The 21,872-nt window shown below is 38.8% G+C and overlaps 1 protein-coding gene across 1 annotated transcript; it reads left to right on the forward strand.

The window, feature by feature from the left end:
• The first annotated feature begins 1,345 nt into the window (after nucleotides 1–1,345).
• Nucleotides 1,346–16,586, forward strand: LOC134802465 (gametocyte-specific factor 1-like). The gene is made up of 5 exons (XM_063775144.1): nucleotides 1,346–1,489; nucleotides 9,808–9,985; nucleotides 10,710–10,835; nucleotides 14,466–14,522; nucleotides 15,378–16,586. The coding sequence occupies exons 1-5, from the start codon at nucleotides 1,482–1,484 to the stop codon at nucleotides 15,453–15,455; spliced, it is 447 nt and encodes a 148-aa protein (XP_063631214.1). The 5' UTR covers nucleotides 1,346–1,481; the 3' UTR covers nucleotides 15,456–16,586.
• The last annotated feature ends 5,286 nt before the right edge of the window (nucleotides 16,587–21,872 follow it).

Here is a 21,872-nt window from a genome sequence, read left to right on the forward strand (position 1 = left end):
TAGTCTGCTAAATCTACAGAAAAATATTGACTTTTAGGTGATATGTGTTTGTCTCGGTGTCAGCAATCTATCCATATGTGAAACCGATTTTAATTAATTATTGTGAAACTGATTCCTAACAATCTTAATTTTTTCGATCATCCTATATTTTGAAGGAAAAACTGCTAACTTCCTTTTTTTTAATCCTTTGACATGTCGCCAGGGGGGAGGGGTTTGCCAAATGAAACCAAGTGTGACAATGAGGGGGGAGGGGTCAAAAAATCTTGAAATTCGTGTGATGTAATTAATAGATGACCCCTTATAGCAGCGGTCGGCAACAGGCGGACCCTTCACTTGCGGCCCGAGACCCTCTTTGGCTATTATGTATGTAATATTGATATACAACAATGTCTGCTAAAGTCTTAAATATTACCAAAGTGCGGCACGCGTCAACTTCGTTAACTGCTGTGACCCTTGGCTGCTAAAAGGTTGCCGACCGCTGCCTTAGAGGTAGAACTGAGAACTGACCTGTTGGTTGTCGCACGCCGCGCCGCTCCACTAGCACGGGTGCGTACACGAGCTCATCTTTCACGACGTGATCGGTGTACAGCGCCTCCGCCGCGCTCACGCCGGGCGACTCGTCTTTTACACACACACCGTCCAAAGGCTCCGCTTTCACAGACACTCCCTCGAACGTGGTCTCTTCTTTTATACACACATCCTCACAGGGCTCGACCTTCACGCAGACATTCTCAGCGACGAGAGCAGACGACTCCATCGTCAACTATTAGCCAAAGAGTAATAATATAGTAACTATTAACACTTTTCGTTTTTAACGTAAACGTCAAGTAAAATCCATCCAAAATGTATTCAACACTGTATTCATAGCTTACGCACGCCGCACGATACAATAAATAAAATTCGATTTTTTAGTTGTCATTTGTCGTTGTCTTGTCAAAATTAACATCTCTTTTTTTTTTATAACGTGCGTTGCCAACTTACATGCAACTTATAAATCTTATAATTTATAATATTTATGTCTTCTCTTCCGCGGTGTTGTTTAGCATCAATAGGGGATATTACTGCAATGTTCTGCCGCCAGAGTGCAGCACTACCGACTCAGTAAATTCATATACAGTAAACAAACCACATTGACACATGGCCTACCGCGAAACAAGAAAATCGAAATTTCGTTATCTAATCTCTCTATCACTCTTGCATATTCGAGCGATAAAGAGGCAGATAACTAAATTTCGATTTTCGCGTTTACCGGTAGGCCCTTGTTAACAAACCGCCTTGATGCATCAATGTCATATTTTATTGTCTGTGAAAACTTGTCAAAAAACTTCACGTCATTTACGTTGCCTTCCCCGCGTCGCGAAAAATATTTCTGTGAATTTTTGCATTTCATTGTGTAGTCAAAATTTGTGGTGTTAATAGACGTCAAAAACGGATCTTGTAAATTTATCTGGCAATACGAGAAAGATTTCATTGATTCAGCAATGTACTCGTAAGTAACACGTTCATTTTATAAAACTCTTGTTTGTGATTAATAATTTTTGCTTTATATTTCAAATTGTTTTATGGCTTTCAATAACTATTAACTGCTTGTTTTTTTCTTCTTATAATTGTATTTGCCTTAGTGGAACTGAGAAATCTTAATATTGATTAAAATCTTAGTGGAACTGAGAAATCTTAAATTCAAGACTTTCATTAAATTCAAGGTCAGAGGCCCGATATCTTTTATCTTATTATACCTTTATACAAGCAATTCTTGTATATTTATTTATACATAAGTGAGAACAAGTGAGAATCTGTAATTGGCTCTGTAAATCTATTGTAGCTTTTAGAAATGTTTATAGCTGTTGGTTTTCTATGTATATATATATTTATTACATATACATACATACATATATATATATATATATATATATATTGGGGATCTCGGAAACGGCTCTAAAAATTTCGTTGAAATTTGCTATATAGGGGTTTTCGGGGGCGAAAAATCGATCTCGCTAGGTCTTATTTCTGGTAGTTTAGTTTAGTTTAGTTTATTTATTTCATAATGATAAATTACAGTATAAATTATTTACATTGTGATGGTCAATAATTTAGCATGCAAACATAATTATAAAATGTCAACAATGATAATCAAATTAAGTACAAATTATGAAAACTAACAATTTATAATAAAATTTAAAAAGAAATTTGAGAACTATCGTCAAAATGAAAAATAAAAAAACTCAATAAATAACAGAATACATGTCTAATATCTCATAATGATCGTCATACTAAAACTAAGAGCGGTAATCATAGGTAATAAGTTCAGAACGAGTGTCATATAAAATCAATTTTACATAAGCTAAGTATAATGTCAAACAGTTATTTCAATTTTAATTCCATGTATTCGTCCACTGAATATAACGGGTTATTCAATAAAAAGTTCCTCAGTTGAGGTTCAAATGCTTCGTCAGATATTTCAGTTCTCAGGTAAACGCTTGAGTTTGCGAAATTTGAGAGTTTTTATAAGTTTTCTGGCCAAAGCAAAGCTCAGTGTCCTAGATATTGTTTTTTAAGTATACAAAAAACTGAACAAGTGCAAGTTGGGCTCGCTCACCAAGGTCTCCGTAGTTTTTAGTATTTGTTGTTACAGCGGCAACAGAAATACATCATCTATGAAATTTTCAGCTGTCTATCACGATTCATGATATACAGTCTGGTGACGGACAGACGGACAGTGGAGTCTTAGTAATAGGGTCCCCCTTTTACCCTTTGGGTATGGAATTCTAAAAAGCGATACAGGACACTCTCTGTTTATATATTAAATATGTTAAAAGTCAAGGAAGGTTTATGTAGGATCATGTATTTCTTGTAATTAATTATCCTTAAAATTGGTTTATCCTTGTATGTGTATATAATTATATTGTATTATCCTTGTGCAAAATAGTAATATTTCATAGGAGGCATTGTTGTTGTGTCTCATGCTGAATCTTATCATTTATTGGGAATCCCACAGAGCAATAGCTTACTTTACTGTTTTTATTTTATTTTTAAGACAATCAGCAGCAGGTGGTGGTGATATCTCAAAATAGACGATAGTACTGTAGACAGAATTTTGGTATCTAAAAAAAAAACACGTGGACCGGTCTGACATTCAAAAAAGTTCAATAGTTTTTTTTTTGATAAATTTATTGCTTTAACCTGGAATTTCTTAACAAAAGTTAAAAAATTCATAACTCAAAAACTACGGAAAATCGGCTAACATACATGGGGTATATTCTGATAACCCATGATGTGAGGAATCTATAAAAAATGTTTGGATGTCAAGGTTTGGACCATCCTTTATTGACCGAAGCGTAGCGAAGGTCTACGTTTTGACTCGAGCAATTTGCTTTCGTATGTCCGGATGTTCTCCTCTACAGGTCCCAATTCTTAACTGATTCTCATGAAATTTTGTGACCAGATTCTATGACTAAATAATTTTTTCATCACACTTGCTCGGAAAAGATGTATTTACACGTAGGGCTTGCGGGCGGGAAATTGAATTTTTCGCCCTAGGGCGGAAAAAATCTTTTCCGAGCAAATGTGATGAAAAACACTTATTTACACGTAGGGCTTGCGGGCGGAAAAGATTTTTTCCGCCCTAGGGCGGAAAAGTGTTTTATACAGAAGTTTGTTTTTATTAATTCTCCTTTTTTTCCTTACAAGTGTGATGAAAAACATTGTGTGTGCCACGGGCGGTAAAGAAATTCCGAACTCGTGAACATTTTAAGCCCTCGCTTCGCGTCGGGCTTAAAATTGACACTCGTTCGTAATTTCTTATTTCCCGCCCTTAATACACAATGTACTATTTTTTGTCAATCCGGGTTTTGGACATTTTTAAAATGGCGGAGTCGTGATACCTGTCGCCTAAACAAATAGTCGTATCGATATCATAAGAGTTTTTCTTTTTGAGACATGTTTACAGAGTTAATAGCAAAAAATGCAGAAAAAAATTATCGCTGGTTTAGGCGGTATTTAGATATTTAGTTTTGTATTTCCGGATGTTCTCCTCTACAGGTCGCAATTCTTAACCGATTCTCATGAAATTTTGTGACCAGATTCTATGACTAAATAAAAAATTTTTGTCAATCCGGTTTTTGGAATTTTTTTAAAATGGCGGAGTCGTGATAGCTGTCGCCTAAACAAATAGTCGTATCAATATCATAAGAGTTTTTTCTTTTTGAGACATGTTTACAGAGTTAATAGCAAAAAATGCAGAAAAAAATTATCGCTGGTTTAGGCGGTATTTAGCAGAGCTGGGCACCGTTAATCAAAAAGTTAACTTCGTTAATCGTTAATACGTTAAATAAAAAGTTAACTTCGTTAAACGTTAAAACGTTACTTTTCAAAAGTTTTAACGGAAGTTAAAGTTAATCGTTAATCGTTAACTCGAAATCGTAAATATACGCAATAAGAAATAAAACTAGGAGAAATAATCATAAATTTTGATTTTTATTAAATACTAATCTACTAATTAACATGGTAATCATTACTAATTAATAATAGCATAGCCAATAAAAATATCATTCGCTAGCATCTGCCATAAGGTGCATGTGCCCCTTCATGAACATGAGCATATTAAAATTATCGTCTGATAGCGACGCCCATTTTGGAGAAAAATAGTTATTTGTACAAGATACAGAGATCAAAGTTTGATATTTCTTCGAGTGCTTATTTTGAGTCCCGTGCAAGCGAAAGATTCTATAATCTACTCGCTACGCTCGTGAATCTAATTTATAATCTTGAGCGTAGTAAGGGACTCAAAAGCGCACGAGATGTAAATAACTTTGATCTCGTGTAGTACACAAAATTTTTCACACCTTAGCAGTGAGAACACACCTATTAGACAACTTGAAAAATGTAATCCTTCTTCGTCACTTAATACCTATGCACTGATGTTTTCTTAAGATATACAAACAATTAAGTTTAATTACCGCAATCGAACACAAAAACAAAACGTAATAATAAATTTCAGTAAAATAATATGGAAATAACGAACATCAACTGACACTTCAACCGACAACTTTTTTTTTGTAAAAAAAAAAACTTTGTAAGATACGGTCCGAATTGCGGATACGTACTATTTGTCAACTATAGTAGAAATTCTTAAAAGTAAAATATTTAATTTTGCGTGATAATCTGTGTATTTTTTGAGTTCATTATTTTAATTGTACAATAAAATACCTAAAATATAGTATTTTTAGGGTTCCATACCCAAAGGAACGGGACCCTATTACCAAGACTCCGCTGTCCGTCCGTCCGTCCGTCCGTCTGTCACCAGGCTGTATCTCACGAACCGTGATAGCTAGACAGTTGAAATTTTCACAGATGTATTTCTGTTGCCGCTATAACAACAAATACTAAAAACAGAATAAAATAAAGATTTAAGTGGGGCTCCCATACAACAAACGTGACTTTTGACCGAAGTTAAGCAACGTCGGGCGAGGTCAGTACTTGGATGGGTGACCGTTTTTTTTTTGCCGTTTTTTGCATTATGGTACGGAACCCTTCGTGCGCGAGTCCGACTCGCACTTGCCCGGTTTTTATCAAATCTTAAACTTTATTTTATTAAATAATGATTAAGAATTCATACTCGTACGGAGCTCGTACGTGGTTTGGAATGATGCGTTCTGAAGTTTTTCGGGGGTCTATTATAAACAGTCAATATACCGTTGAATGTCGTTTGAACTTTTTTTCGTCTGTTTCTTTTTGCTAACAGTGTGAAAGGGACAGAGATAATAGAACCCAAGTATTTCGAACTTGTATTAGACCCCGCATGTTGAAATGACATTTGACTATAAAGGTCACTTGAATGTCATTTTGTCTCACTCAGTGAGCAAAATCGCATTTTGCTCACTATTTTTAAGAAGCAAAGTACCCTTGTTCGAGCTGCTGAGGTGAAAATATCTTTTCCCGCCGAAAACAGGCGTTCCACAGCAGCACTTGAAGGTATACTAGTGTTATATTTGAGGCAGCGCGCGGCCTTGGTGTGAGTAGGTACTAAAGGTACTTAGGTATTAACGATTAACGGACTTAAGAAAAGTTAACGGAAGTTAACAAGTCCGTTACAGGTTTTTAAAGTTAACTTAAAAGTTAATCCGTTACTCGAAAACTTAATTTCGTTAATTAACGATTAACGGATTAACGAGTTAATGCCCAGCTATGGTATTTAGATATTTAGTTTTGTATTTCCGGATGTTCTCCTCTACAGGTCGCAATTCTTAACCGATTCTCATGAAATTTTGTGACCAGATTCTATGACTAAATATTTTTTTTTTGTCAATCCGGTTTTTGGAAATTTTTAAAAATGGCGGAGCGCTTAAACAAATAATCGTATCGATATCATAAGAGTTTTTTTCTTTTTGATATATGTTTATAGATTAAATGTCCAAAAATTCAGAAAATTTGTATCACTGGTTTTGGCGGTATTTAGAGATTTCGTTTTTACTTGAGAATGAGTAGCTAAATTTCGTCAGCTTTAGTAAGAACTATCATGGCGCATTTTGCAAACGTTCGCTTTTTTTGTTTGCATCGGGAGGTCCCTGGTTCCATCCCCAGTAATTGTATGCTGCTACACAACTTTTTGTATTTTTTTGTACTTAAATTTCGTATCAATTGTTGTTTTTTATTTTATTTTGAAAAAATGAAAAAAAATCGTTTTTTTATTTATCAAGCGCGGGCTATGCGTATTCGTTTAATTTTTGCAAGAGATGATGGCTTTTTGCGCTTTAAAGAAAATTTGATTCTTGAATATACGGCGCCATACCTTTGGCCTCTATGCTCGTCTAGATGGCGACACCATTTTATATTTAACAATTTTTACTCATATCAGTAAAAGAACATGGGTCAAAATCATATGGCGTTCTAAAAATAAAAAAAAACATTTATCCATACATATATACATTTAATGATATTTTTTATTAATTTTCATTTTAATCCTGTATCGAAAGATGGCAGCAAATTTACAGCACTGATTTACAGTGACTACAAAATTTAGTACGACAATAACCCTCTACTATAGGGACCGTGCGCGTTGGAGGGTCTGCCATCTTGTGGTCTGAATCGGAAACATGTACATTGCCAAAGCAAGTTCTACCATCAACCGTTCTCGTAGGTACGTTTTCTTGTGCATAGTAGGTTCTGCCATCTTGTGGGCTACATCGGAATCATAAACTACACATCTACGCTTCGCGCCAAAGATCTGACGGCTCCTGTGCTGCCCCCTATAGTTCATGCACGTCCCCTATACAATCTATTCTCTTTAGAATTTAGATTAGTTAGATATTTAAATTCTTACTCGACTAAAATTAAAAGCATGAAACTCCATCTATTGCGACTCGAGGAGGAACAAAGACTGAAAAGACTGGCAAACCAAACGCGCACGAAGCTTCTCAGTTGCAGTTTACAGGCTAATTAAAAGGTAATGTTGGTTCCCTAACATAAGTAGAGTTAGACCAAGAAAAGTCTGCAGAGATTTTGACACTGGCACAATTAACATTGGCACTGCGTGTGCTGTCAAAATCTCTGCAGACTTTTCTTGGTCTAACTCTATCCACTTTTCGATACAATTAGTATGGCGACGTGGATACTTAAGTTGGGGCACCGACCGTACACTGACATCGGAATGATATTTTTATCATGTTATTTAGTACTCATCGTGCGTCTCGCTTGCGCCAATACATGTACGGACAAGAACCAGCGAAATACACGATAACTAAATGACATCACCAGTTAGACGTCATTCTGATATCAGTGTACGTTTGAATTGGCCTGTTAGCCAAAAATTGTTTCGTATGTCCATCTGTTCTACTCTACTGGTCGCATTTCTAAACCAATTCCCGAATTTTGTAAGAAGGTTCGATAGTTAAGGTTTTAATTGTCAAATTAGATTCTCTAAATTCTTCTAAACAACGAAGCCATACATTTACTCAGTTTTAAGCTCAGCTCGCGAGGTCTACAGCTCACAGAGCCACTAGTAAGTATGTATTTATCTATCTAAGTATATACATATATCATCGCCTAGCACCCATAGTACAGGGTTTGCTAGGGTGATCTGTTGTGAATCTGTTTGGGGCTAGGTTGATCTGATGTCCCCTAGTATAGATGTCTTAGCTGTCCTCCAATATAAAACAAGTGCGAGTCGAGCTCGCACACCGAGGGTTCCATACTTTTTAGTATTTCTTATAGCGGCAACAGAAATACATCATCTGTGAAAATGTCTAGCCATCACGGTTCATGAGATACAGCCTGGTGGCAGATAGACGGATAGCACGACAATGGAGTCTTAGTAATAGGATCCCATTTATACCCTTTGGTTACGGAGCCCTAAAAACAGAACTTATTTTCATTGACCCTGGTGTGGAGGGTGCGGGATAGCCGCAACAGCACCCTGGCCATGATAGCTGATAGGATTGATTGTACTTTTATAATATAACAATGCTCAAGAAGTGGATTGAAGTGTGCACTGTTGCAATAAATAAATAAATAAATATTGGGGACATCTTACACAGATCAACCTAGCCCCAAACTAAGCAAAGCTTGTACTATGGGTGCTAGGCGACGATATACATACTTATAATTATAGATAAATACATACTTATCATCATCATCATCATCCTCGCTCCATCCCATTATTTGGGGTCGGCTCTCCTGATACATTTCCGCCATTCTGGGCGTCGTTGTGTTAATTCGGGTGACAGTCCCATCGTCTTTAGGTCGTTTTCAACGGTCTTCATCCAGGTCATAGGTGGGCGTCCGCGCCCCCTTTTTCCTTCGCTGATATTTATGACCTTTCGCGTCATGTGGTCTGGTTCGCGACGCATTATGTGTCCGTAACTCCGTACCAGCGCAGACGGTTTTCTTGCACTTTACTTGGGATATCGACAACTTTGAAGGTGCCTCTTATATGCTCGTTCCTCACTTTATCGATTCGTGTGACACCTCCAGCCCAACGCAGCATTTTCATTTCCGCTACGTGTAGCCTTTGTATGTCAATTTTCCTCATTGACCAACATTCCGATCCATAAAGCATAGCTGGTCTCACTGCTCGTTTGTACACTGTTCCCTTAGTGCGAATAGGGATCCTTTTGTCGCATAAGACACCCGTAAGCTCACGCCACTTTCTCCATCCTGCGTTCACTCTGTTGCCAATGTCTTTTACAGTGTCGCCCTTCGAGTCTATTACTGAGCCAAGATACCTGAATTCAGTAACTTGCTTGAGCGGGATTCCATCTATGGTAGGTGTCCAGTTTGAGTTGAGATAAATACATACTTATATACATAGAAAACATCCATGACTCTGGAACAAATATTTGTGTTCATCACACAAATAAATACTGGGATTCGAACCCAGGACCAATGGCTTTCGCAATGGAGTATTTATTTATTTATGTACAAAAACCTTAGATATAAGAATACTAACATAGTGAATAAGTTAATGTGCTATTTACTATGTTACTAACCATGTATTATGAATCTTTGTTATTTGTAATAAATGATCATTGATTTTTTTTATTTAGTTATTATACAAGAAGTTATAGTCGCACCAATAAAAGTCTGCAGCGGATTTGATAGCCCACGCAGTGTAAGTTATTTATACGTCATAATTTCATAGAAATTTGACGTTTAAAATGACACTTGCACTGCATGTGCTATCAAAATCGCTGCAGACTTTTTACGGTCTGACTCTACAACTTTTTTGTTAAGGTCAATGCTCCTGAAACCAAATTTTGTTTGACTGTGGAGTCTCACTATACTGTACTTAATACTTATTGTTTTCTTCCCCAGCACCATAAAAAATCCGAAGCCGCACGATATGATGACGTGCCCGTACAATAAGGCGCATCAAGTGGAGCACTATCGTATGCATATCCACCTGCAGAAGTGCAGGAAGCAGTACCCCAACTGCTCCAAGACTACGTGCCCGTTCAATGCTACCCATGTTATTAACGATGCAGAATTAGATGTAAGACTATCAAATATAGTCCGTATCTTTAGATATTTACATAAAACTAAAGCTTAAGGTAGTAGCTTTTTAGCGATAAGACCGCCTGTTGTTTAACCTCTTCTTACTGTATTATTTGTATTGTTTTCTGTAATGAGGTGTGCAATAAAGAGTATTTGTATTGTAATGTAAACAAACAATTTGTACGATTTCGGGTAGTTACATTTATTGGTTAACAGACTAATTACAAAACCGCCTGGATCAGTCACTGAACGACCTGACTTTCACCTACATTATTCGATTAATTAATGTTTTCATCTACCCTCAACTTGCTTAAGGAGCCATTTGAGGGTAAATTTTGTTTACATTTATTTAAATACCTAAAGATACAGAGATAATTGTACAAATTTTTGCAGCACCACAAACAGAATACTCCGTGTTTCTCTCACTAACAGTTAACTATATACCAAAAGCTCCCAACTTTGCACGGCAGCATTTTGCCACGGCTCATGGGACTGGGGTTCGCTTGACAACTAATCCCATGATTTGACTTAGGCACTAGTTTTTACGAAAGTGACTGCCATCTGACCTTCAAAATGCGATTAGTCCTGTTTCCTTACGATGTTTTACTTAACTGAAAAGCGACTGGCAAATATTTCGTACATAAGTTCCGAAAAACTCATTGGTACGAGCCGGGTTTGCTATTCCCGTTAATATCTTACAATTTACTATCAATTTATTTCAGTACCACGTGTCGTCATGCCCGGATCGCTTCCTATTCGATACACAGAAGTATATAGTGGAAGACGAGGTGCCGCAACGAGAAATGCCTCCTATCCCAGTGGTGGAGTGCGAGGAAAACTGGGAAACTGTAAGTATTATGAGTCTGTTCGCTCTTTGTTCTGATATGGCGTGATGATTTGGGGTAGGGTGTGGGTGTTGTCTCTGGTTGATACACAGAAGTATATAGTGGAAGATGAGGTGCCGCAACGAGAACTGCCTCCTATCCCAGTAGTAGAGTGCGAGGAAAATTGGGAAACTGTAAGTATTATGAGTCTGGGATCTATATCTGAATCCCTAATTTTCTCCTATCTTTGCATTCCCTATGCGAGCGATGAGTTGTCCTAACACTCGTATACCCTAATTTTGGTTTCCCTATTTTTGATTATTTATCCTAATGTTATTAGGCGTAGTGTTTATTTTCTGCGAGGGTCGCAGTTCTAACCTAACTTTTGTGGCAGCAAGTTCTACACATACATACATCACTGGCTCAGTGACCCAAAGAGGATCTTGGCCTCTGACACAAGAGAGCGCCACTCTGCCCTATTCTGCGCCACTTCACGCCAGTTGGGTATTCCGAGGGCGGACAGGTCTTTTTGGGCTTCGTCACTCCAGCGGTATCTGGGACGCCCCGACGGACGTTTTCCGCCCGGGTGCCCCACATACGCTCTTCTCACAGCACGATCCTCCCCCATCCTCTCCAGGTGACCGAGCCAGCGGAGTCGTGTGGCTTTGATCTCGCCAATTATATTGGGCATCGCAACAAGCTCCTCTAGCTCCCTATTTTTCCTTCGCCTCCAAGTCCCATCTTCCTCTCTGATAGGCCCCAGAATCTTCCGCCAGATTTTGTCTAATTACAGTCTTGTAGACTCGAATCTTGGTCGGTCTACTGATCAGCTTGGACACTAAGACAACAAGCAAGCAACAAGCAAGCAAGTTCTAACCTAACCATTTTACAGAACCATTACATTATGGAAAATAATCGTTATGACAATTGAACGTTAGGGCATGTGCCCATTAGGACAAACCAGTCAGGGCAAGTGACTTTAGGACAAACATTTTTGACTGTTCACTCTTTGTTCTGATATGGCATGATGATTTGGGGTGTGGGTGTTGTCTCTGGTCGACACTCAGAAGTATGTGGTGGAAGACGAGGTCCCAGAGAACTGCCTTCTATCCCAGTGGAGTGTGAGGAAAAGTGGGAAACGTACTATGAGTATGCACACTATATTTCCTGATATGGCATCTACTTTGGGGTACTGGTTTTTTTTTTATGTGACCTCCAGAATAATGTGGTGGAAGTCGAAATGCCGCAGCGAGAGCTGAGGGCCTGCCGCGAAACACGTTCGACGTGTTGCCTCCCTGTCACACTTACGTACGAATTTACAAGTGTGACAGAGAGGCAACACGACGATCGTGGGTCGTGGTAGGCCTTCAGGCCTTATCCTCGTCGTAGAATGGGAAACTGCAAGTATAATTTTAAAGGAATGCACAAAGTGTTTTGATACGACCGAGAAAACGAAAAACAATTAATACATACTATTAATTGTTTTTCGTTTTCTCGCTTGAAATAAAATCTAAAAGGAAGAATTCCACTTTAGCAATTGGGTTGCCCCGGTTGCCCAGTCAAAGCATTTTACAGATGGCACCAGCATAGGTGTTACATGTTCAATCCCTAGAATTGTGTTTAATTTTTGTTTTTTTTTTATTTGATGGGTTGGATGCTAGCCTTTTAAGCCAAATCTCATAGAACAAAACTAGAGACAGCTTAATATACTTTGGCAAGCCATTTCCGTCAGTGTAAATATTAGTGTCCGACCGAAGGTTCGGTTTCGGTTTCGGTTTCGGCCAGTTTCGGCCAAAAAATCATGTTTCGGCTGTAGTTTAGGTTTCGGCCAAAAAACGGCCGAACCTTTCGGCCGGGCCGAAACTTACGAAATGGCACTTCGGACAAAGACCAAAACTTGGGGAATAAGTAGGACAACAATAGTAATAACCTACATTTACTGATTCATGTATAGGTATATTATAAAACACAATTCCACCAATGAGGGCGCCACTGGACGGTCGACGCAGTCTTATGAGGCTGTCAATACCTATAACGCGCACACTGTCTATCGCACACATTGTATCGGAGTGAATGAGATAGCACTATCGCACGTAGCCGTTGGCCGAGTGTCAGCTCGGCCCGAGTCAAACGATGTCTTTTTCGCTCTTATTCAGTAACTTTCCTATCTACCTCTAATGGCAAATTTTAAGCGAGGCTAAAGGCTACGCTCAACTAGTACTGCAAAGTTGATTTTCTGACTATTGATTAAAACGAAGATAAAACCCTTAAAAGTGTCCCCAGTACAGTTTTTCATACGAATGCTCGACCTTAGCCTCACTTTTTACCTCAATTTACCATTTGGTTTGTGTTCCACATGTCCTCTACTTCAGCTTAGCCTTTGGCCTCGCTGCGCCATGCTCGGCCTGCGCGTCTCGCTTTTTAATACAATGGACATTGGTTGGAGTCTGTGCTCAACTACTTATCCTAAAGCCTTAAGCACGGCTTTTACTTCGCATGAAAGTTCGCCTCACTGGGGCACTTCGGACTTTTAGGCCCAGGTGAAGATCGGTACCCGGCCTTGCGATTATCATCATTCACTTGCCCTTATCCTATTCATTTGGGGTCGGCGCAGCATGTCTTTTTCTTCCATACCTCTCTCTCGCCCGTCATCTCATCATTTACTTGCGTTCGTTTCATATCATCTCTCACACAGTCCATCCACCTTTTTCTCGGTTTTCCACTCCCGTTACTTCCCTTGCGATATTGTTAACTGGTTTTTTGGTTGACCCTGTATCTGATCTACATGTTAGCTTGACTGGTGAATGAATAAAGTTAGACCAAGAAAATTCTGCAATGATTTTGATAGCATACGCAGTGCTACTAGTGCAAATGTTATTTATACGTCATAATTTCATAGAAATTTTGACGTTTAAATAACACTCGCACTGCGTGTGTTATCAAAATCGTTGCAGAATTATCTTGGTCTCACTCTAGTAATTTTCTTAAAAAACTGCTTAAGTAACATCAATTTCAAGGACATTGGGTGTTGACAGCCCCATAATATTTGTGTAAAAGCGGTTTTAAGACATTTTTTCAACGATTTTATCAAGTCTACAAAAGGTTCGGTTTCGGCCGAAACTAGAGCCAAAGCCGAACATTCGGTTTCGGTTTCGGTTTCGGCAAAAAAACATGTTTCGGTCGGACACTAGTAAATATACGGCAAATTTAAAAAAATGTGCGCGAAGGGCATCCCATAGAGAATTTGAATTTCGCGCCTTTTTCTTCTGACAAAGTGGATTTGCCAGAGTATATGCTGGCGCCACCTATGCAAACCTTTGACATTTGCCAACGCCATTTAGTTAACCAAGGTGACCGACATAGCTTTGAAAGTTAGTACGTTGAAGTGGCAATGGGCTGGCCACATATGTCGCAGAACCGATAACTGCTGGAGTAAGCGTGTTCTGGAGTGGAGACCGCGTCTGGGCAAACGTAGCGTGGGACGCCCTCTGGCCAGATGGCGGGATGACATGCACAGGAGGGCCGGCAGTGACTGGATGCATAAAGCGGCAGACCAGGCCACGTGGCGTACCTTGGGAGCGGCCTATGTCCAGCAGTGGACTGAAACGGGCGGATGATGATGATTTAGTTAACTATTTTTTTTCCTATTTTCAGGAGCAAGCGGCGTCATACGTTCCAGACACCACTGCTAAATCTCACATAATTTCTAAAGTAAGTATTTTCTTATTACAAGCTCTTATTTAACGTGCCATGTTATTTAGTATGTTTGTCTGGGTTAAATCTTGCAAGCTAAATTAAAGTTAGAATCAGTTCCCATTATTCAATCAAGCTGTGATCTGACGATGGCTTAGTTAGAGCGTTTAGTAACTGGAGATGTCATCGCTGTCATTTTGTTTACGAAACAGTCGTCCGATTTTTGCGGGGGAGGGGACGTCAAATGTATTGCTATTTCTACATGATTTGTACGTAACGTACAAATAGCCATGTCAGTCCATACAAAAGTTTGCACAATTTTGCAAGTTTTTCTGCAGAGGGGTAAGCTCTTAAAGGCGACTCCAGTTATTAAATGCTCTAAGTAGGATGGAGGCCGGAGGCGGCCATAGCAATTCCGTGATAAAACAACGCTACCTCGTTGTGTTTAGGTTTCATAGAATTGTCTCGATGAGTATTAGTTGCCTGTGGAAAGAAAAGTACAGTCAGCGATAAGCTTGTTACAAAATTGATGTTTTTGCCAAAAACGTATTCCTTTAAGCGGTATCCAGACGGGACTGATCAAATCGGTCGATTTGATCAGAAATGAAATTGGCGTCAATCACCAATTTTAGATTTATGGTGATATTAGAGCCCTCTAAATTGAAAAAGTGCCCCAGAACGAAAATACTGACCTCACAAATTCATTTTATCGGTAATATCGGTCATGATCGGCGGTTGAATTCGGCGAGTCAAATTGGGGTTTCCGTCCGCACGTCCTGATTCGATCGGGCAATTTAATCAGATTGGCAAAAAATTACTAGTCTGGATACGCCTTTAATAAAACAAATTGTAAAAATGTAATTTTATTTGTAGGTGAAAGGCGCCACGCCGTCGGAGCGGCGCCGCGCGCGGCTCGAGGGCGTGAAGAACTACCGCCCCCTCGACAACTGAAGCCACCGAGCTTCTTGCCCGTTCTTCTCAAGCTAGACCGGTCTGACAGCCCCATTTAAAGCCGTAACAGACGGACGTAGAGGCCCGCGACCTTGGTCCGGTCAAAATATCTCTTTCTCGTCACTTATAGCTGCGTTCTTTAGGCCCCGTTCGCACGGCAGCTTTTTCAACGCGCGTTAAAAAAGCGTTTGAATGACACAAATGGATAACCATGTATGTATTCACACGAAGGCGGTTTTTAAGCGCAGCGCTTTTTTATCGAGCACTGTTCGATTTTCGGCGTTGAGCGTTGGCGTCAAATTGAATAGAGCATACGGAACTCCGTGTATCTGTTCTCACAAGCGTTAAAAAAGCGCCGGCGCTGCTGTCAGTTGGCTGTCAAGTGTCCAGTTTTGGTGTCAATCGTCAAGATTATTATTAGTTTCACCTTAAAAATGTCAACTTATGCTTACAAATTCCTGAAATATTCAAGCTATATTCAAATAATACGTCGTAATAGCAAATAAAGTATGGCTTTGCTGAGATGCGTACGTGGCAGTACGACTCGCAAGTGATTTTTAAGCGTTCATATGAACACAAATATTGGAAACGGTAAAAAAGCGCCAACGTCGGGTTTTAACGCAACGCTTTTTAAGCTGTCGTGCGAATGGGGCCTTAAGGCCCCATCGTACGAGAGCTTTTTCAACGCGCGTTAAAAAAGCACTTGAATCTGTCCCACTCTAAATTCGATTTAACGACCAACGCTCAAAGTCAAAAATCCAACAACGCTTGTTAAAAAGCGCCACCGCCACCGTGTGAATAAATACACATGTATCCATTTGTGTCCTTCTAACGCTTTTTTAACGCGCGTTGTAAAAGCGCTCATGCGAATGTGGCCTTAAGGACGTACGGCTGACCACCTTACACACGATCGAACAGGGCTCGGACCGGATCAAGGTCGCGGTCCGGTACGCCCGTCTGTTACAGCTTTAATATACAAACAAGGGGTTTAACACACTGCGCTGCGCAAATCAGAAGTTACCGAATACCACCAAAACGAAAGCTCTTGTCCTAAGTTCAAACATGTAATTTTTTTGTATTCTATGCTAAATTGTAATCAATGTGTCTATTTTAAAAATAAACTGGATGTTATCTGAACAGGATTGTATTTTTTGCTGTTTCGATCTTAAGGCCCCGTTCACACGGCAGCTTTTTCAACGCGCGTTAAAAAAGCGTTTGAATGACGCAAATGGATAACCATGTATGTATTCACACGAAGGCGGTTTTTAAGCGCGGCGCTTTTTTATCGAGCACTGTTCGATTTTCGGCGTTGAGCGTTGGCGTCAAATTGAATAGAGCATACGGAACTCCGTGTATCTGTTCTCACAAGCGTTAAAAAAGCGCCGGCGCTGCTGTCAGTTGGCTGTCAAGTGTCAATTTTTGGTGTCAATCGTCAAGATTATTATTAGTTTCACCTTATAAATGTCAACTTTTGCTCACAAATTCCTGAAATATTCAAGCTATATTCAAATAATACGTCGTAATAGCAAATAAAGTATGACTTTGCTGAGATGCGTACGTGGCAGTACGACTCACAAGTGATTTTTAAGCGTTCATATGAACACAAATATTGGAAACGGTAAAAAAGCGCCAACGTCGGGTTTTAACTAGTGTCCGACCGAAGGTTCGGTTTCGGTTTCGGTTTCGGCCAGTTTCGGCCAAAAAATCATGTTTCGGCTGTAGTTTCGGTTTCGGCCAAAAAACGGCCGAACCTTTCGGCCGGGCCGAAACTTACGAAATGGCACTTCGGACAAAGACCAAAACTTGGGGAATAAGTAGGACAACAATAGTAATAACCTACATTTACTGATTCATGTATAGGTATATTATAAAACACAATTCCACCAATGAGGGCGCCACTGGACGGTCGACGCAGTCTTATGAGGCTGTCAATACCTATAACGCGCACACTGTCTATCGCACACATTGTATCGGAGTGAATGAGATAGCACTATCGCACGTAGCCGTTGGCCGAGTGTCAGCTCGGCCCGAGTCAAACGATGTCTTTTTCGCTCTTATTCAGTAACTTTCCTATCTACCTCTAATGGCAAATTTTAAGCGAGGCTAAAGGCTACGCTCAACTAGTACTGCAAAGTTGATTTTCTGACTATTGATTAAAACGAAGATAAAACCCTTAAAAGTGTCCCCAGTACAGTTTTTCATACGAATGCTCGACCTTAGCCTCACTTTTTACCTCAATTTACCATTTGGTTTGTGTTCCACATGTCCTCTACTTCAGCTTAGCCTTTGGCCTCGCTGCGCCATGCTCGGCCTGCGCGTCTCGCTTTTTAATACAATGGACATTGGTTGGAGTCTGTGCTCAACTACTTATCCTAAAGCCTGAAGCACGGCTTTTACTTCGCATGAAAGTTCGCCTCACTGGGGCACTTCGGACTTTTAGGCCCAGGGGCCCTACCGTGAAAATCGAACGATAGAGCGCCATCCGCACGTAAATTAGTTCGAACGAACCAACTGAAGCCTACCGGGAAACACTTTCGTTTTGGCTTACGTCTTTCGAATCCATAGAATTGACCGACGTGAATGGAATGAACGAACCTAACGTTAAGTGTGCATCACACTTCACATCCTACGCTGGGACATAAAACCGGTAAATTAATAATTTACTTAAAACTGAGTTAGATATACTTAAATAATTAGTTTTACGTACTTATAACGTACAATGATACTAAAAACCTTCGTAGAATAAGTTTTAATACCAATTTAACATTTTTTGCTGTTTGTCGAATATAATTTTAATAGATTAAGCAGTAGTGTCAAGACTGTCAATGTCAAATTCATTGTTTACTGTCTCATGGCTGTCTTGATGTCGCCGATGTTTGTCTGTTGTACCACATATTTTAATATTATAAAATTTGTATTTACATTGAAAAGGTAAGAAAATCTTTATCTTGTCTTTAAAAAAAACTTTCTAAGCAGAAGAAATTACCGTTATAATTGAAGTACTTGACGACTTTTTGAAACTATGTATCACAATGTACCTACTTTTGATTATTTTAGTTGCTTTTAAACATATAAATTACTTCCTAGTACCCGATGACTTTCGAAACTACATAGTTTCGATGCATACTTTTGGTTACTCTCGCTCGACTTATGAAACAAATAAGAATAAGATACTTGTTAAACAGTGTACAGTTGTAGTTTTTACATAAAATGATTATTTTAGCAGTTTAAAGGATAATTTTCAATCTACCTATTATTAATATTTTCTCAAAAGTAATTTATTTTATTACTTTGTAAGTTCTTAAGGTCAAATAGTCTATTGATTGTCCGAAGCTCCTGTAGCCGGTTATTTTAGAAAAATATGCTCTAATTCATGTGTTTTTTTAGTTCCAGACTAGTGGGAATCACAATGGACCTACAGTGAGCACCCTGGCAAGGAATATGTTCCAGCTATTGCTGGAAAATGGAAATTTCTATAATGATATGGAGGCCAACAAAGGTAGGCATTTTTACTGATTTGGATCACAGTAACGTTTCGTACTCATGAAACTATCCTGATTGTGTATGAGATAATCTACGATTTTCTTTCACTTTCATACCTTCTTTGAAATAAAAGTGTCTGCCCAACGCCAACTAGGTACATGGGTACCTACTTACCTAGATGCCAAGTAGGCTGGCTACATACTTATATATCCTATACGTCATGCTTTAAAGGTCTACAAATGTCTAAATTATAATAAATAAGAATAATTAGATTTGACATATAAACTTAATTTCAATTTCACACCATTCACTGGAGTATGGTTTAATACAATAATTTGTATATATCTAAATATAATTCTTGTTTTTATTAACATTTCCACAGACTCCAGAGGATGTCTGGCAGCGCCTCATAGGGCTATCCTGCCCTCGACTCCCAGTCTACCAGCCGCGCCGGTCCGTCGCCTAATCACAACTCCAACCCGGTCAACCGCAACAGGAGCCACAAGAATGTGAGGTGGTGCTGGAGATGAAGGTGATCGAAGCCAACTTATACACCCGCGAACTGATGCGGTGGAAAAAACTTTGGTCTTTTTTTAACATTAATTTTATAACTTTATTTGCTTAGACTGATTTGAAATATTCTTTATTGAAAGTGTATAATGTATATAGAGATTTGTCCGATTTTTGTTAAAATAAAAATAATAAAATTATACGCAAAGTATATTTTATTGAATTTAGCTATTTTTATCAGTACACGGAAGCGTCGCGACTATATCTCGCAGATCGTCGGGCAGTGGTCGAACACGTAGTTGGGAGATTTTCAATAAAAAGTTTGTCTTCACATTAACATTGTTTTATTTATTAATTTGTGTAAAAAAATTAAAAATTTTACCAGGCTAAGGGTTAAGGGTTATATTTCCCACGTATGGCACTTCAAACATCTGTTCTATTTTTGATGAGTAAAACATTCAATTGTCATTTTCGAAATGTCAGCCTGGTAAAGGGTTAAAATTGTATAATTATATTTTAAATATTAATATAATAAAATTCGGGACAAACACATTCAGCACATGCACAAACAGGCGGCAAATGGGCAGAAGCTTCCTCCTCCTCCCTTATTGTCTACATTCGAAAAGAGTTAGTCAGACCAGGATATTAAGCGATTTTTATAGCACAGACGCGCAAATGTTATTTAAATACATAATTTCATAGAAATTTGGAATTTAAAATACACTTGCACGTTTGTGCTATAAAAATAGCTGCATACTTATCTTGGTCTCACTCTAATGTCATTTACATATTATTGACTAATCATTGACTATGTTTATTTGCACATACAAGAGTAAGAAATAAAATAGCCTACCTAACCTTATAAAATTATTTATCATAGGTACATTTATAACCGTTTCGGTGCGGTTGGCACGACAGGCGTGTCATCAATGATTTCAACGTGTGGCGCATGACACGACAGGCGTGCGATCATATTCTATGGCGTAAGGCACGCCTGCCGTGTCATGAAATAATTGTTCGCCGCCACAGCCAAAAGTTTTCGAAGTTTACACAACTCAGATATAATATAACATTTAGATTTTTACATTACAAGTCTTATATATTTCGTTCGTGTGTTCCTTTACGAGTAACATGTTTGCTTATCGTTATATACTATACTACTACACTGATTGTTTTGTAACAAAATTCTGCCATGGAATTTTGAAAAATAAACACACGCATTATACATCTTTACATTTTAAAGTATTCTATCTATCTATCTTTGTATATCTACATCATTTATATCGATGGTCAAATATTCAGAACTATACTAGACAAAGTTATGCAATCATAGTTAATAACACAATCGGCACAATCTGTGTCTGGTCATCAGTGATCAAATGTAATTGATTGTACCTGCTAGGTATATTACTCCGTAGTCAACTTGGCCAATACAACTCTTAGTGCTGCTAATCGTGTAATAGTTTAACTAGCAGGTACAATAAATTACACAATTTATTCCTGTAAAGGAGGCAATTCAAATATATGTGCCTTATTATCCTTATGCCTTACATTAGCTTTCTAAGGTGAATTTAATAATTACCACAGCATGGCCTCATAGGAAATAAGACTAGTTTGCTAGCCTCTGCTTATATAGTAGATAAGTCTTAGTCTTCTTCTATACTACGTAGGTACGGGGCATTGGGTAATAGTTGCATTATCAGCTGGTAATGTAGCTCCTTGAAAAGCCGGCAGTGTTATTTTCATCGCCGTCGTCGGGAGTACGGTCTTCGCGTGTAGGCACAGCACGGATCACAGATCAGACAGTAGTGGCCATGGTGGTGGTGTAACTGAAACATCATAAGAACTGGTATTAGAATTATTACTATACTTACTATGTACTAATATTACTGTTTGACATCTTCATTACATTACTAGGAATTTCATTATTATTTAGAACAGCGGTAGGCAACAGGCGGCCCGTGAACCTCTCACTTGCGACCCGCGAGCCCCCTTGGCTATTTTGTTTGTATGTAATATTGATAAACGACAATGTTTGATAAAGTAACACATATTAACAAAGTGCGGCCCGCTTCAACTTTTTTGGCTGCTAAAATGATGCCGACCGCTGATTTAGAATACTAATTTTATGATTCTTATTTTCTTTAGACGCTAGTTTACAATGACTTCGCCATTTTGAAAGTTTTCGACGTGTAATAGTTACATGTCGTTGAAGTGTCGCCGGGAAACAGACACACACCAACAATGCGCGTGCTATCCCTGGGGAAAGCGTATCTAAGTATAATCCTATAGTAGGACCTATGCCGATGGTTGTTGGATCTGTCGGCGAATGAAACAGCTTTCTCGTCACCCCCCAATGCAAATCTACACAATGGATGGTTAACTTCATAGCTACAGTCCAAAACGCAGACATATTCGCAGACA

This window comes from Cydia splendana, chromosome 24, assembly GCF_910591565.1.
Source record: "Cydia splendana chromosome 24, ilCydSple1.2, whole genome shotgun sequence".
Taxonomy (NCBI): domain Eukaryota; kingdom Metazoa; phylum Arthropoda; class Insecta; order Lepidoptera; family Tortricidae; genus Cydia; species Cydia splendana.

Coding starts and splice junctions, on each gene's coding strand:
- LOC134802465 (XM_063775144.1), top strand. Junction 9,986..10,709: donor TTAACGATGCAGAATTAGAT/GTAAGACTATCA, acceptor AATTTATTTCAG/TACCACGTGTCGTCATGCCC. Junction 10,836..14,465: donor GCGAGGAAAACTGGGAAACT/GTAAGTATTATG, acceptor TCCTATTTTCAG/GAGCAAGCGGCGTCATACGT.